The sequence below is a fragment of the Neomonachus schauinslandi genome, chromosome 4 (assembly GCF_002201575.2).
Source record: "Neomonachus schauinslandi chromosome 4, ASM220157v2, whole genome shotgun sequence".
Taxonomy (NCBI): Eukaryota; Metazoa; Chordata; class Mammalia; order Carnivora; family Phocidae; genus Neomonachus; species Neomonachus schauinslandi.
Window position 1 is genome coordinate 14,133,422 of NC_058406.1, and position 16,562 is coordinate 14,149,983.

Genomic DNA, 16,562 nt, shown 5'->3' on the forward strand with positions numbered 1-16,562 from the left:
ATGGAGAGAAGGTCTCCCTGGTGAGGAATCTCATTCTGGGGGCTGCCTTGCTTGAGGTGGGGTGGTGGGCAGGGCGCAGGGAGGGAGAGGGGCTGGGAGAGGAGGCCCCTGATGCCCCAGTGCCTCCCCCTCCCCAGATTGAGGGGAGGTCTCTCACACGTCTGCTGTGCTGTGGGCTTGGTGCTGTCCATCCTTTGTGGCCAGATACCTGACCTGGGGGTCCTAGGGCATGGGGGGGGGGGCTGCTACCTCCTGTCCATCCAGGGACCCGGCCATTTCCGACCCCCACGTTTTCAGGCTTCCGTTAGGCTGTCTGTCTCCACTCTCTCTACCTCTCATGACCTCAGCCACCACTTTACTCCAAAATTATCTCACGGCTGTGCTCATTTCCCTCTGTGGTCGCTCGATAAAAATAGCAGCCCCACATCCTTCTCCTGGGGACTGGTTCTGAGCTCCACTGATGGGCCACTTTCCCGGCCCCTGGGACAGCTGTGTTCATGCTTCTGTTGCCTCCTCGGTGAGGCCTCTCTGCATCTTTCGGACCCCTTTCCACGGGGCCTCACGCTGTTCCCTCACACCCATGGCCCTGGCCCAAGGTGCTCTAAAATGTGCCTGGGAGTTTGGTTCGGATTCAGGTATGGTGAAGCCACCGGATCAGGAGCCAGGGGCCATTTAGAAGACAGTCTGTTAGGGTGCCTGGGTGGCTCAGATGGTTAAGCGTCTGCCTTCGGCTCAGGTCATGATCTCAGGGTCCTGGGATCGAGTCCCGCATCGGGCTCCCTGCTCCTTGGGAGCCTGCTTCTCCCTCTGCCTTTCTCTCTCGCTCTGTCTCTCATGAATAAAAAAAAAAAAAAAACTAAAAAAAAAAAAAAAAAGAAGACAGTCTGTTATTTACGGTTTCTGAGAGAAGGGGACCCACCCCACGATGCAGGGCCACACGGGGAAGCACCAGATTGACCAGGAGGCAGAAGAAATGAGAGCAAGCTTGGTCCAGAGCCTTTCTTGTGTTTTCCACGGGAAAGGCAAGGCAGGGCAGGGCAAATAGTTTGGGATTGGGCAAGCTCAGCAGACTCTGGGTTGCAGGGGTGGTGGGTCCCTAGCTGCCTGCTTCCTGGCCCTGGGTGGTGATTTAGGGCAGGGGAAATATTGGCTGGGAGTGGAAGAGTTAGAGAGGTTGGGGAGTGAGTTAGACAGAGGGGTTGGGGAGTGAGTTGAGGACTGACTGGTTTGCATGTATGAAAGCCATGCTCCCAGGGGAATCTTCCGTTACCCTGGGAATTAGCTGCTCCTGGGAGGGCTGTGTCTTCCCAGCCCAGCAAAGCCACCACAGGACATCAAAGCATCATCAAATATGGAAAAGCAACACCATGAATAGTACACAGGGGCTGCTCAGAGGCAGTGAGCAGAGTAGATTCACAGTCCTGGGCTGAATCGTTGGGCAGCTCACGTCCCCTTCCTGAGCCTCAGTTTCCCCATCTGTGAGATCAATGACTGCTAGCCCCTCGTTCAACAAATGACTGTCGAAGGACAGACACTGTGCCAGCAGGTTTAACAATAACACCTGCCAGGGTCCTCGGCAGGCTTAAAGAGACAGGGGACAGAACCTGGCACATTGTGGGTGCCCTGTGCGTGGTGGCTGGCACCTCCCTCCTGTTGCAGCTCCGGGAAGCAGCCAAGGAAGACGGGTGTGGAAGGGTAGGGTCTAGAGCCTTTTCCCTTGGCTGGTTAGAGCCCTCGGGGCAGAGGCCATGGGTGGACAGAACTCTCAGGAATGTTCTTGGAACTCAGAGGGGCTGCTGGACAAAGGGTGGCACGGAGAGGTCAGCCCAGTAGCCAGGAGCCCCGGGGGGCTGGAGGCTGTGTGTTTGGAGCCAGGCCTCTGGAGGTGCCAGGGGCTTGGGGCAGAGCACTGCACAAGTGACCGCTGGACTCAGGGATCAGAGACAGCTGGGCACCGAAGGGGAAATCCTGGCAGACCATCAGCCAAGCAAGCAGCTGTGGATAAACAAGGACTTTGGGATCCAGACAGGGAGAGGAGACAGGCAGCCGCCGGTAAGGAACCTCTAAGAGGCCAAGTTATAATCAGGCACTGGCCCAAGACACATGGAATTTCCTCTGCCTTCGGGGTGTGAATTTTCGGGACTCAAGGCCAGTGATTTATGTGTTCGCCGAAGGCAGGTGCTGGGGAGGGAAGCTGGGGTCTCCAGGCTCCACGGCCTACAGGGCAACTCACCCTTCTGTGAAGGGAGGCTGTGTTGTGCTGTGAGAGGTGCTCAGGCCTGGGTTTGAGCCCTTCTTCCACTTCTTACTAGCTGCATGGCTTCTGGCAAGTTCCACGAGCTCTTTGAGCCTCCATTTTTCCACTGGAAAAATGGGAGCCCTCCTGAGTACCCAGGGTCGATTTATTCTTTAGGTAGGCACAGTGCCTGGGGCCCATGGAAATGTATGAACTTGAATTCTTTTAGAATCAGGAGGAAAATAGAATATGAGTCACGAATATGTCCTACTGCATCCAGCCCGGATTGTGTTGGTTTCCATACCGACACGGTTGTAAAATACTCCTTGAAAGAATTTTTTTTGGAGGAAGGGGCCCATGAAGGCAAAAGTGCTCAGGGCCCACAAAGCCACAAGAAGGCCCTGAAAGGCGGTCACACTGTGTGCAGAGGGGACCGTTGTGTTGGGGCATCTATGGTGAGAAGTCCTCTCCTGCCTCTGTGGAGGACCATACCCCACAAGCGCTCTACTGCCCCCCAGGGACCCCTGGGATCAACTCCTTGAGTTGGTGGGGACCCGGAGGTGGGGTCTGAATGCGTCTCCTGAGAGGCATGTCACGGGACGGGATGTGTTTTCTTTTCCAGAACCCCAGAGATGAACGGCCTTCTCACACTGGCTTGGTTCCTGGTTTGCAGTAAGTGCTGGCCCCATGACCTCTGAACTTGTGACCTTCCACCCCTAAGAACAATAGGGTAGGTGGAAAGGAGGCTAGTCTTTGAGGTCGGGGAGACTTGAGTTTGAATCTTGGCTCTGCGCTTCCTGTGTAGACGTCGGCAAGAACCTTCGCCTCTCTGAGTCTCTGTCTCCTCATCTGTGACACAGGATGATACTCAGCCCACTGGTGGGCCTGTCGCACGATTCTAGGTGGTGACGGGTAAAGATTCTGCTATGGGAACAATATGTGGCTTGCAAATTTGCGAGGCATATTTTTTACTTTGGTGCAAAACAAAACAAAATAAAGCCCAAACGAGAACAAGACCCTTCTGTAACTATTCCGTTCCTGGGTCATTCCCTGCGGAGGCCGGCCCACCTGCTGCCACCTCCCAGCTGGAGGTAACTGCCCAGCACAGGGGAGCCCCATAACCATGTACACAGCCCCCCGGCAGGCTGTCCTAACCTTTGATGTCTTGCCAGATCCCTGGAGACTCGCGGAGGGCGGAAGGCGGGAGGCTTAGTGCAGGGAGGGAACACGTGGCTCACTGTGAAACCCTGAACCTTTCCCTCCAAACTACTGTTTCCCAATCTGGAAGTCGAGGGAGCTGGCTTCAGTGATCTGGAAGGATCCCACCCTGCTAAGGTGCTGGGCCTTATGTCCTAAGTGGTGTTATTTGAGGGGAGGGGAGTGCGCATCTGTCTGCTGCTTCCTACAGCTACTGTATTAATTAGACCTCGTATTTCTTGGTCATTCACTAGGTGTCTGCCTCTGTGCTCAGAATTCACATACTTTCTCTCATTTTAACCCTCAAGATAACTCCACAACGTAGGCATTCACTTTAGCGCCCTATCCCCCCGGCCCCTAATTTGCCGATGAGGAGGCAGAGGCTCTGAGAGATTAAGTGACTTGCTCGACATCATGCTGTGAAATGAGTGGGCAGAGGCAGGATTTGAACCCACGGTTCCCGTTCTCCGAGTCCGGACTCGTAGCTCTACTGCTTTTCCTCCCCTTTCTTGCTCCTGTCCCACTAATGGGGAGAAGGAGGAGACACCTGGGTCCCTGCAAGCCCCAGGGCAGGAACGGGGGCAGGAGCAGGGGCAGGTGCATGCCGGGCAAGCGTGTTCGCCGGGGGCCGGGGGCTGTCTTCCAGGTGTTCCTGCTGTGCCCGGGGGCTTGCTGGACCTCAAGTCCATGATTGAGAGGGTGACTGGGAAGAACGCCTTGACGAACTACGGCTTCTATGGCTGCTACTGTGGCTGGGGCGGTCGGGGGACCCCCAAGGACGGCACGGATTGGTGAGCTGATTATCATGATTATCCTTTATGTTCAGCCTCTGCGCCCGCACAATCTCACGTAATTCCACGTCAGTTCCGGAAGATGAGTATTAAAGCGCCATTTTATTGGTGAGAAAACTGTGTGTCAGAGAGGTTAACTGACTTGCTCGAGATACATCTAGTAACGTCACGTGTCTCAGTGACCACATGTGTCAGTTGGTCCATTGCTACGTAACATATCACCCCAAGAGTAGTGACTTCAAGTGACCATGACCATTTACTTTGCTAAGAATCTGCCTGTGGGGCAGGGCTTGGCAGGATGGCTTGACCCTGCTCCACCCAGCTTCAGCTGGGGCAGCTCAAATGAGGCTGGATCATCCAGTTTCCGGAGGGCTCACTCCCATGGCTGACATGCTGTCGCCCCCGGCTGCTGGCTGGGGGCTCAGCAGAGGCTGTGGGCTGGGGGCCTCGGTTCCTCTCACTTAGGCCTCTGCAAGGCTGTTGGAACTTCCCCACAGTACAGTGACCATTGGGTTCCAAGAGTGAGTGTCCCAAGACTGCAAGACAAAAGGGTTTAGCCTCAGAAATTCCATGGTGTCAATTGGTGGAGGCAGTCACAAAGGCTTTGAGAGGAAGGGGACCGAGATTCCATTTCTTGATTGGGAAGTGTCAACGTTCTAGAACATGCGAAAAGGAGAGACGATTCTTTGGAAAATTCTGAGACCCCTGATGTGGATAATGGGATGGGGCCATTAGGCAAATGGATGGCAGATGGTGGGAGCCAAGTTTCCCACTGCTGGAGGGGGAGTTTACGCCCTGTGGTGATGGATTAGAGATGGAGATGTCAGTATGAACTCCTGTTTAGCTTAATATAGATGCCGGTGGTTACATACAGAAATAGGTACAGATGTGTGTACAAACATGGGTTAAAATAGACACATTTTTTGCTCTGGCAGCGGAGAGGACCTAAAAGAAACAATATCCCATTAGCAATAAGCAACTCCTAAAGCCCAGACCTGGTCTCTGACACCATTCTTCAAAAAACGGAACCAAGGCTCCTTGGAGACCTGGCTGATTCTAGGACCAGGGCAGAAAATATACAGGATGAACCTGGAGTCTCATGTAAGGCCAAAAGATAAGGAAGTGTTCAAAAACAACCACCTGCCACATTGATAGAGATATGTCAGGGACCACAGGAGCTAACTGGAAGGGCTCCCAATGGCTCCCAATGGCCAAAGCTGGAGTAATTAGAGAAGCAAAATAAGCCCATAGCCCCAGTCTTATTATGAGAAAAACATCAGACAAACCCCATAGAGGGGCATTCTACAAAATACCTACCCAACACTCCTCAAAACCATCAAGGTCATCAAAACCAAGGAAAATGTGAGAAATTGTCACAGCCAAGAGGAGCCTAGCAAGACGTGACAACTAAATGTAATGAGGTATCCTGGATGGGATCCTCACATAGAAAAAGGATATTAGATAAAAACTAAGGAAATCTAAATAAACTATGGACTTTTTATAATGAATCAATAATGATATGTTATGATTTAGCTGATTAGTTATTTAGTCAATGACATCAATATTGGTTTGTTAATTGTAACAAGTGTATTGTACTAATTAATGATGGGAAAAACTGGATGTGGGGTAAAAGGGAACACTCTGTACTACCTTCTCTATTTTTCTGTAAATCAATTTTTTAAAAATACAATCTGCCACACCTAACATACTGGAAGTTTGTTTTTTGCTCACCTAACAGTTCCATGTGAATCACGTGTTAATTCCAGGACCCAGGTTCCTTCCCTCTTATGGCTCTGCCATCCCCTGTGGCCTCAGAGTCCTCTGCTGGGTCATCTCCATCCAGCTGAGAGATGGAGAAAGAGAGAAAGAGGAGGACAGTGTGGGAGGGTTTCATGGGTAGGTCTGGAAGTGGTGGGCATCCCTTCTGCCCATGATGCCCTGGCGGGAACCTAGTTGTGTGGCCACACCCACTTGCAAGGGAGGCTGGGAAATGTAGGCTCACCGTGAGCCCTGGAGGAGAAAGCAGGTCAGTGAGCCACTAGCCAGTGGCAGGCAGGCCCAGTGCAAGAGCAGAGAAGTACTCATCCATATCCCTAGATTCTTTCTTTGCCAGACTGCACCCACCTAGGTGGCCTCTGCTTAAAGTGATGTGCCCCTTACGTAGGATCTACGTCTCTTGCATTGACAGGTGCTGTTGGGTGCATGATCACTGCTATGGGCGGCTGGAGGAGAAAGGCTGCCACATCCGGACACAGTCATACAAATACAGATTTTCACGGGGACTGGTCACCTGTGGTAAGCCTGGGGTTTCCCCTTCGGGCCAGTGATAGAACCTGGGTCTCTGCTGGTTCTGAGTTCAGCTGCCCCTAGAGGTCAGCCAGCCTATAGCTTAGAGGGCAGAGCTGGGCGCAAGAGGGGCAGGATTATTGCAGCCGCATCTGACCTCTGGGGAAGGGCTGAAACATCGCAGCCTGAGCATTCACTAGGTGCCAAATGCTTTGCATACCTCTGTTTACTTGCTCCCCCAAATATCTTTTGGAGTGTATTTAGTCTCCCCATTTTACAAATGAGGAAACTGGAACTCAGAGCCTTGCCAGTGCACACAGCTAGAGCTGGGATTCAAGCTCAGGGCCATCTGAGTTCAAAGCTAAGTCTGGGGGTGGTATCTCCTCTATGAGAACCGGAGTTCCTCCGGAGCAGGGGCTGTCTCCACCGTCAGACTGGGAACTCCCAAGGGCAAAGAACGTGTCTCCACCGTCAGACTGGGAACTCCCGGAGGGCAGGGGCTGTGTCTCCCTGGACCGAACGAAGCCTCCCCCTGGGGCAGCAGCTATGCCTCTTCCATCGGCTCATGCATTTCCCAGTGTGGAAGCTGTGCCTCCCTCATCAGACTGAGAGCTTCCTGGGCAGGAGGCAGGCTGGGGAGTCCGCTCCGACTAAAGGGAAGCCCGAGATGCAGTGTCGGTAACCCCCCCCCCCTTCGCTTCCTCACTGTGCATTTGGCGTCCTGCCTGCAGAGTCCGGGCCCCCCTGCCAAGCACAGCTCTGCGCCTGTGACCGGAAGCTCGTCTACTGCCTGAAGAGGAACCTAAGGAGCTACAACCCTCGCTACCAATTCTTTCCCAACATCCTCTGCTGACCAAGACTTTTGTCCCCTTCTCCTACAACACGGAGCCCACTGACGCTGCTGGGCTCCTGAGAGAGGCTCCCGGTCTCGAACCTTCTTCTCTCTCCACGGTCCACGGGGCTTGGAGGAGCCCCACGGCCACTCTTCACGCTCTACAGAGTCCCAGGAGAGCGACTCTGGTCATAGGACCGGGTAAGGTCAGGGTCCCTGGCCCCTGCTTGTGAGGTCGGCCCCTCTGATGCTGGGAGCTCGCCCCTAGCTCCAGGCCAGCTGTCCCCCCTCACCCTGAAGACAGCGCCCCTTCTCCAGCAGGTGCATTTACTCTTCAGTGTCTGCAATCGGATTCTCACTACCACCCTCTAGAGAATTTTTACTCAAGGTAGAAGCCAAGTTGACCCCATAAGTCTGCCATATAGATATTAAATAAAATTTATTCTTAAGACAAATAAAACCACATGGGCATTTTCCTCCGCTCCAGGGAATTACCTGTACCTCTCCTTCCTCTGCCACTGGGGTGCTGAACCCTGAGTTAACCACGGACTCTCAGGAACAGAAGGTGCAGATTCAAAAATAGAAGGTTTTCTGGGACCAGATCCAAGCCTCCTTTGGGGTTCATCTCCTTACTCTTGGGGGGCCTCTCTGGCCAAGCACTGGGCTGCATTCTTCCTTAAGGAGATGGGGAGGAGGTGCTAGGCAATCACGCTAGCTTGAGCTTCCGGGCCAGAGAGGGTCACGGTCAAATCCCAGCACTGGCTTCTCCAGCCATGTGATCTCAGGCTTGTTACTGAACGTCTCTGACTTCCAGTTTCTTTAAAAAAGGAGCTAGAACGTTTTTTTGAAAAATGTGAGGTGGGTAATCCGGAGGCCACCTGGGTGCTGACACGGGAATGCTGAGGTTCTGGAATGTCACAGAGCAGGACGTTTAAAAAAAAATAGGGTTCAGCCGAGGGGTTTATTTTTACCAAGCAAGGATTCTAAAAAACCCACCTCATCTATCAATTCGTAAAAGAAAGGGTGTTCTAATACCGAGATTGCAGGAAGAATGCGCACATTCCAAAACAGAGGAGAGTCCTTTCCAAGAAAGGACCTTTGGCTTCCTTACACGGACAAACCCCAGAATAACCACATAACAAATGGGATCTATATTTAAAAAGCTCCAACGCTGAATGTTTTCAAAATAAAATTTAATTTTATGAGGTGACTTTGAATGTACTAGTGTCTTAGAATAAGTTTGATACAGACTTGCGTCTGTATTTGACAGTGTTACACAGAATGGGGCTCAAATGTCCCATTTGCTCATCAAATTTTTTTTTGATCAAAACCACTTCCCAAGTCCAATGTTAAATAGGAATGTAGCAGAGTCAGAAGCTTCACTCTGATGCCATCTTTCCCCGGTTGCGATCAACTGGCTGACGGAGACCCCAGTCCCAGCTTCTCCCACCTCCCGTCAGGTTCAGGGAGGTTCTGCTGCTAGGTTCTGCAGGAGGGGCTGCGTGCAGGCTGTCACCTCCGGGCATCCCAGTTTGGGGCACCAGCATTCAGACAGGCACAGGCAGGCATTTGTGGACAAAGGAAGCTGTGAGGTTACGAAAGCAACACCACAGGCTGAGCTGGGCTTGAGCTGGAGGGGCCCGTGGGCAACTTTTGTTTATCTACCAGGACATTGAGGTGCAGAGAGGTTAGGAGACTTTCCCAAAGTCACACAGCACATCAACAGCAGAAGGTGGTTGGGGAGAGAACATGGAGAGAACACAGAACCTGGGGTGGTTCAGGGATTCGTCCATATTAGGAGTTCTTGGGAGGATCCCCTGGATTCCACCTGAGGGCCAGGTTCCTCTCTGCTCTAACCGCCTTGGATAACAGAGACAGTCCCTGGGTGGTTAGTCCGGTTGGGGCTCTGGCTTCATTGTAGAGGGGGCCCCCACTGAGGTCCTCCATGGTGGCTGCTCTGGACCCTCGCTCACTGCTGTGAACAGCTCTGGGGAAATGACTGAAATCCAGGAATCGCCAAAACCTGGGAGGAGGCAGTCTCTCTGACTCTGTTATTTGACCAGCTCTTGGGTGACAGGAGAACCATCAGGGAGGTCATCTCTCAAAATTGAATGGTCCCCCAAGGGGGGGACCGTCCTGGATCTGTCAGATGTCCCTTGGCTACATGGAAACTGCATTTCCCAGAAATTCCATCCTTGCAGAATTCCAGGCTGGTGTGGGTCTCCGGAGATGTGCATGAGACGCTGTCCTGGCTGAAACCTGCTGTCCCGTATCTGCTGGCTCACTCTGTTGGTGTCAGAAAGCTGCGCCTGGTCCTGCCGGGCCACCTGCCCCAGCGCCTCTTGTTGGAGGTGATGAGATGATGAAGGGCGTTCGGGGCTGTCCTCACCGTTCCATTCATCCCTGTCCTTCCAGTTTGCCCTGTCACTTGGGCCACGTGATTTCAGGTAGCAACGCCAGCAGAATAAGAAACAGCCTCTCACGGAATGTTTTCTTTTACTGGCGCCCACAGTCGTGGAAGTAAATCCCCGTAAAAAGTCCCTGATTTTGTATATGGGTATCTCCTCTCCGTTCTGGGGCTCCGATCAAAGCCTGGTTGATAGAGCCGGCTTTCCGGGGCCTAGCGGCGTGCCTGGCAGGGGCTTCTCCAGTGTTTGTTGACGGAATGAGGGACTGGATGAACAGATGAATGAAGGAGACACAGCCCCCGCACTCGAGGTGTTCACAGAGTGGCACGGAGACAGAACTGAGGAGCTGGGCAGGCAGCACAGCGGCCGTGGCATGTTGACCTCTCTGGTGGCGCAGTCTGGACGAGCGCTGGCTCGTCCTTGTCCCTTTGGCCTCCCGGTCCCTGATGCCTCCCTGATCCGGGCTTGTGCTGAGTGAGGGCAAGGGCCGTTCATCAGACGGCCACGCCGGGGCGGTCCCCTCAGGGGCCAGGGGAGATAACTCAGTGCCCCGAGGTCTAGCAGGGGGTGTAGTCTTCCTGCATATGGCTTGCCCCCGAGATGAGGTCCCAGCCTGCTCTGTGGGTCCAGAACCTGCTCAGACACAAGGCCGACTTCTGGTCACACTCGCACATCTGTTTCTGGCACTTGCTCCCGGGACCTGCGCTAACGCGGGAAAGAAACTGGGGTGCTCCCCTCTGCTGCCGCCAGAGAGACCCATCCTACCCCACTCAGGTGGCAAGAGTCTCCCTGGGGATCCTCAGAAATCCTGCCACCTCCTGGAGGCCTCTCAGGATGGTGACCATGCCCTTCCCTGCTGAATTCAGAAAGCCCACGGCGATGGTGTAAGTCAAGCCCTGGGGGAGGTTTGCTGTTATCCGTCAAGGGTCCTCGATCCATCTTTTCTTTCACATACTCCAATTGCGCCACTCCCTTCCTCTAAAGCCTTCAGTGGCTCCCCGTTGCCATGTTCTTCAGCCTGAATTTCAAGGTCTTTCCGTGGCTGGCAGCCCTGCCCTTCCGCTTGATCTCCCAACCACTCCCCACTTCCCCAGACCTCCACGCCTCACCAGCTTGCCCTGTGTGTTCCACTCTGCCTCTGCTCTCGACGTTTCTTCCCTTCTGGGATGTTGTCCCTCTCCTTTCTCCGTGAGTTGGCTTTTTTCTTTTTTTTCTTATCGGTAATAATAATCACGAACGCTACCACTTACCGACCGCCTGCTATGTGCCAGGGACTTTCTTACGGGTTAGGTCCCTTCAACCTCCCAACAACCCATAGGCAGATGTCATAATCCCACTTCGATTGAGGCCGAGCATGGAACCTTGGCCACACAACCCGAGAGAGGCAGAGTGGGGATTTGAACCCGGGACCGTGCAGATCCAGAGCCTGAACTCCCCAGGGGCGGGGCCTGTGCCTCACTGCTGCTGGCTCGGCTTTCCTAGCTGGGCACGGGGCCTGGCACGGGGGGGAGTGCCCAGTGAGTGTGCTCTGGGTCAGACCCCCTGCACGCTGCTCTCTGTCAGCACTGCCTTAGATCAGAGACACCTCGGCTGCGAGCAGGGCTCAGGTCTGCATCTTCTCAGGAACCACAGCCAAGACTAGGTCAATACAGAAAACCTGGTTTTGGGGGACCCTGGCCGCCGACTCCCACGGGCTCAGTGAGAACCGATGGCCACAGCTGGGACCCAGAGGCCCTGCATGCCTCCCGAGCACTCGGAGAAGCATGGAACTAGACCCTGGCTGGCTGTAGTGACTTTGAACCCCAGACCATCCAAACACCTCCTCCACACCCAACTGGGTTAGCATTCTATTAATCGGAATTTAATTTGGGGTAACGAGAAGTATTGGGAACTAGATACCAGGTTCTAGTCCTGACTCTGCATATGTCTTGGTGTCTTGGGTGACCTTGGGCAGCCCCCCTCCTGACCTGAGCTTTCCCATTTTACAAGAGCAGTTTGACAGATAATTTTAATCGTAGCCCTGGTCCGTGAGTGGGTCATGAAATCAGTTTAGAGGCTTGCATCTGGTGTGTGTCCGTGCATGTGTGTGCGTGCGTGTGTATGTGTGTATGTGTGTGCTTATGCATGTGTTAATTTATCACAAGCAGTAAAGTGCTGCTTCAGCAAATTGTGCCTCTCTGGTGGGTGTGTGTGTGTTGGGGGCTGATTGGATCCAGGTGTGAAATTTCTTACATTCTGTGGGTTGCCATCAAAAGGATTTGAGAAACCCTTGCTCACATGACCTCTCAGGGCCTGCCTGGGTCTGAAGCTGCTGGCATCTGAGTGGCTTCCCTGTCTGAGCCTTAATTGGTCCGGTGCCCCTGGACCCCCTCATCCTTCTCCTCAAGCATTAGATCAGAATGGGGCTTCTGGCCATGGATCTCCAAGCCTGTGATGGAATCAGTCCCTGAACATTCTGGAACCACCCAACAGAGGCACTAGACATAAACACAGGTGTTTGGCTCCTGGCTGGGAAACAGAGAGCCAAGCCATGGGTTTAAGCCCTGGGGAGCCAGTTTTTAAGGACTTTGGACAAGACGGGGGCTCGGGTGGTTGCTCTGTGTATTTCCTCGCCATGTGACCCCAGGCCTGTGATTCCAATTCTCCAAGCCTCAGCTTCTCAGCTGTCAAACGGGATAATAATACCTTCCTCACTAGGCTGTTGGGAATATTTGATGATATGATGCACGTAAATTACCTGTTGCAGCGCCTGACAAACAGTAGGCGCTCAGTGATGGCCACTATTGTCGGAGAGGACCACCAAACCCAAGCCCAGGAATTGACTCCAACCGGTTAGCTCTAAACACAAGCCCTAGGGGCTGAGGTTGGTGTCCAGGGTGGAAGGGGGTTCCCGGCTGCCCCGTGAAGTGCTTACCACATTGGACGTGGGTGTCAGCGATGCTGTGGTTATGGCGATCCCATGGGGAGCACGGGGAGCTCTCAGGCAGGCGTGGCAACACTCACAAGTGGGGCAGCGCCTACGGGGAGCCCCAAGCTGGGCCTGGGGCAGTGGGCCCTGCATTGGGGCAGAGGCCGCGCGTTTCCACATCTCCAGCCTCTGTCTGCGGGCTACCCCATGCCACCTGTCCACTTACCCCACCGGCTAAATCCCTCCCACCTGCTCAGGCCAGCTGTGTGCTCCCTCCGGGTGACATCTGTCCCAGCGTCCCCAGCAGAGGCCGCCATTCCTCTCCAGGCCCCCCATGGAGTACCAGTCATTTGTCCACTCGAGCACCCCATCAGGCCTTCACTGCCCATCTGGGCGAGGTGTGGGGACACAGAGAGAAGAGCAACCACAACACAGTACAAAACTCTCCCTCAAGAAGCTCAGTCCAGGGAAGGAGACGGGTACTCCCCACCATGGCAAGAATGAGATGCTCGATGAGGGAGTTTTGAGTTGAACCAAGAGGCTACTGTTGAAGCAGGAAGGCGGTGGGTGATGCTGCTGCCAGCCCCCTCCCCACAGATCCTCTTGGTCCGGCATGGACGGCGGTATACCATCTCCACCGAAGCCAGCAAAGAGCAGTGTGCCCTGCACACGAAGGCCCCCGTTCACACACGCTCAGGCCTTGGTGAGGTCGCTAGGCCACACCACCACTACAGGGGGACCTCATGACTCTAGCTCGATCTCCTAGCGTCGTGCATCTTGTCTGCTGGGATAGAAAGGGTTAGGAGTTTAGTCCTAGTGGAGCTGGGACAGCTCAGCCCCCCGGGGCACCTGATGAGTTCTAGGGCTGCCCTCCGGCCAGGCAGGTAGGAGGGCTGCTTCTGAACTCCCTGCCGTTGCAAATACAAATCCCCGGGCTGGATCCCAACTCCTGGTCGGGGACCAGAAATCTGTATTTGTAAACAAGCTCCCGGATGCACCCGGATGCACAAAGCAGTCAGGTGTGGGGACACCGGGAGGCTGCGCAGGTCACAAAAGATGAGCAAAGCCCACTTGGTACACTCACATATACCTGTGGGGACAGCCTCTTGACATCCACAGAGACTCAGATGACCTGTGGTCCTGGCCCTAATTTTATACATTTCTAAATTCAAGACAGTACCTCCAGGGGTAAAGGTGTAGGAGGTGTGCCCTCCTAATAAATCCTGAATTATATATGACCATCCTAGTCCACTTAACATATGTACATTTCATAACTTTCCCTTTTAATTAAATAATTTATTTAAAACATTTTTCATTTTTGGGGGCGCCTGGGTGGCTCAGTCTGTTAAGTGTCCAAATCTTGATTTCTGCTCAGATCATGATCTCAGGGTTGTGAGATCAGACTCTGTGCTCAGCGGGAGTCTGGCCCAGATTCTTTCCCTTTCTCTCTGCCCCTCCCGCCAATCTCTCTGTCTCTTCCAAATAAATAAATAAATCTTTAAAACGTTTTTTATTTTTTATGATCGAATATTTTCTTAAAATGTGTCACTCACCTCTCCACTGTTTAAACCAAGAACACTCCTGTAAGTTTGTTGCCGACAAAGGCTCTCCTTCCCCAACCTTTTACCCAGGCTCCTCTAAGCCCTTGTTTGACTGGGCCTTGTCCCCGAGTCTCGTCCCGAAGGGCAAGAAGCTTGTTAAGTCCCTTTAACCAGGATCATTAGAACATAGCTGGGTCTCTAACATTCTATTTTCCGGCTATAACAAACCTCTTTTTCTTGTCTTGTACGTTGTCTATGCTCACAACAGTTTAGTAGACGATACTTTTGTAAACAGAAATGAAATATTTGTGTGTTCTCCTCACCTGCTCCCTCCAACATTCAGAAGCTCTTAGTGAGTATTCTTATTTCCATGGCCATATAATTATTTGCCTGAGTTCACTAAGAATCAGTTCTCCTTGCAACAGATCATCATTGGAAACACTGGTTATATAAACCAAGGCTCTGATAGGAATGTCCTATTTGAGAACGATGCGCACAGGATCAGATATGACCAGACAGTTTTAAGGACTTAAGGCTGACTTTATGGGACCAATACTCACAAAGCCCTCTTGAAAAATAGTGTTCTGGGACCTGGCTTTCCAGGGCTCCCAGCCTTGTAGGCGAGTAAGGAAGGTCACTTCCTGGCAGACCCAGGGAACTTAGGATATCTTGGGGACCTTGAGAGGAGAGGAAGTCACCCAAATCTATGGGTAGTGAAGGCAAAGTCTGGTGAGGAGTTCCTGGCTTGGCTTCCTAGCCTCTAGAGGTTTCTTAAGTGTTTAATCTGAGATTCCCTGTGAAAGGCTCTAGGGCAGCAAACTCAAAAAGGCCTATGTGGTCAATCTCTGTTTTTGCTGCCCTTATGTAAATAATCATGCCCAATCGAATGAGACCAGAATAATTTTGTAAACAAGAACAGCCGGGCATTGATTCTCTTTGGTCAGAAAGGGGGGTGACTGCAGAGAGAAATTTTGTGTCTTAACGGAAAACTATTGCCCACCCTTGGGGTTCTCTAATATCTGACTATAATCCCCCAGATTAAAGTTTCCAATTATTCTCCCACTTTCCTGACTCGCATCACTGAGAATTGAAACTGTCCCTTTCGCGATGCCCTGGAAAGAGAAGCTGGATGACTCGACAGGAACTCCAGAGAAGTCATGATAGATGGTGTCTGCTGTCGTGTGAGCCGCTCAGAGAGTTTACTGGAACGCCCGATGCCGTCGCCAAAGACATTCGAACTGCAAGCCAGCAAGTCTGTTGGATTGCCATTGTGGTCCTCACTACCCCCTGCAGATACCTCCAGCCCAGCATCTAGAATTCTTCCGACTGGCTGCCTTCCGGTCTCAGAAAGTGGGCTCCCAACGACTAATCTTTGTCTTTCTATTATTTTCATAGAGATTCCCCCATTTGATGCCCAACTGCTCGCACCATCCAGCAGGTAGCCTCTAGGACCAAGTCCCAAGTGGTGGGTTAGCTGATCCTTCATGAACAAAAGGCAACGAAACCATGAACAGACTCCTGCTATTCAGAGGAAAGAATGTCTCTTCTTTCCTTGAACAAGAAGAGGGACTGATGAAGACTCTCCTTGACCAAATTTAGTCAGGCTCCTCTAAGACCTTTTTTTGACTCAGCCTCATCCTTAAGAGCAAGAATCCTGTCAAGTTAGGTTTAGCCAAAACCCTCACCCTTGATATCTGATCACCTTGATATCTGATCAGGTTCCTCACTCCTCATCATCCTCCAGGTGATGTCTGATCACCCAGGCCTGCCTTTGGCAAGAATCCTGTTGGGTCGGCTTAGCTAGAATCCCCCCCTTACCTCAGATGTATATCCCCTTAGTGATTTTCCACCCCTGCCTGCTCCGTGGCTGTAAATCCCCACGTGCCCATGCTGTATTCTGAACTGAGCCCAGTTGTATATGAGGGATCTTGTCTCCCATTGCAATTGTTCCTGGTTAGAATCTGCTTTTCCCCCTTTAACTACTGCCCAGCTCTGGTTTTCCTTTGATTTTACCCTTTCCTGGAAGATTCCTGGTCATTGTGTGAATTCCTCTGTACTGATGTTCCCACTCTACTTCAGCTGCCCCATCCTTTCTCCAGCAAGGAGCTGGAGAGAAAGGGAGATGGATCTTCTAGAAAGAAAAGTCACATCTCAAACTCATCAACCCATCAAGAACAAAATGATAGATTCTGCGAATTGGCAAACAACTCATTTATCAGGTTTGAGAACCCCTGAGGCAGAGAATCTGAAAATTGTTTGGTTGCCATGCCTAAAAACTCTTTGAGTCATCAGTTCTAAACAGCTGATTTAATAAATCTGGAATGTTGCACAATTGGTTTCCTATAAATCAAAGTGAGCCGGCT

The 16,562-nt window shown here is 52.4% G+C and overlaps 1 protein-coding gene across 1 annotated transcript; it reads left to right on the plus strand.

Annotated features, from left to right (window-relative positions):
* The first annotated feature begins 2,868 nt into the window (after positions 1-2,868).
* On the plus strand, positions 2,869-7,421 carry LOC110574728 (phospholipase A2 group V). Its single transcript, XM_021683519.1, has 4 exons — positions 2,869-2,908; positions 4,080-4,224; positions 6,413-6,519; positions 7,242-7,421. Exons 1-4 carry the CDS (start codon positions 2,869-2,871, stop codon positions 7,361-7,363), a joined length of 414 nt encoding a protein of 137 aa, XP_021539194.1. The 3' UTR covers positions 7,364-7,421.
* The last annotated feature ends 9,141 nt before the right edge of the window (positions 7,422-16,562 follow it).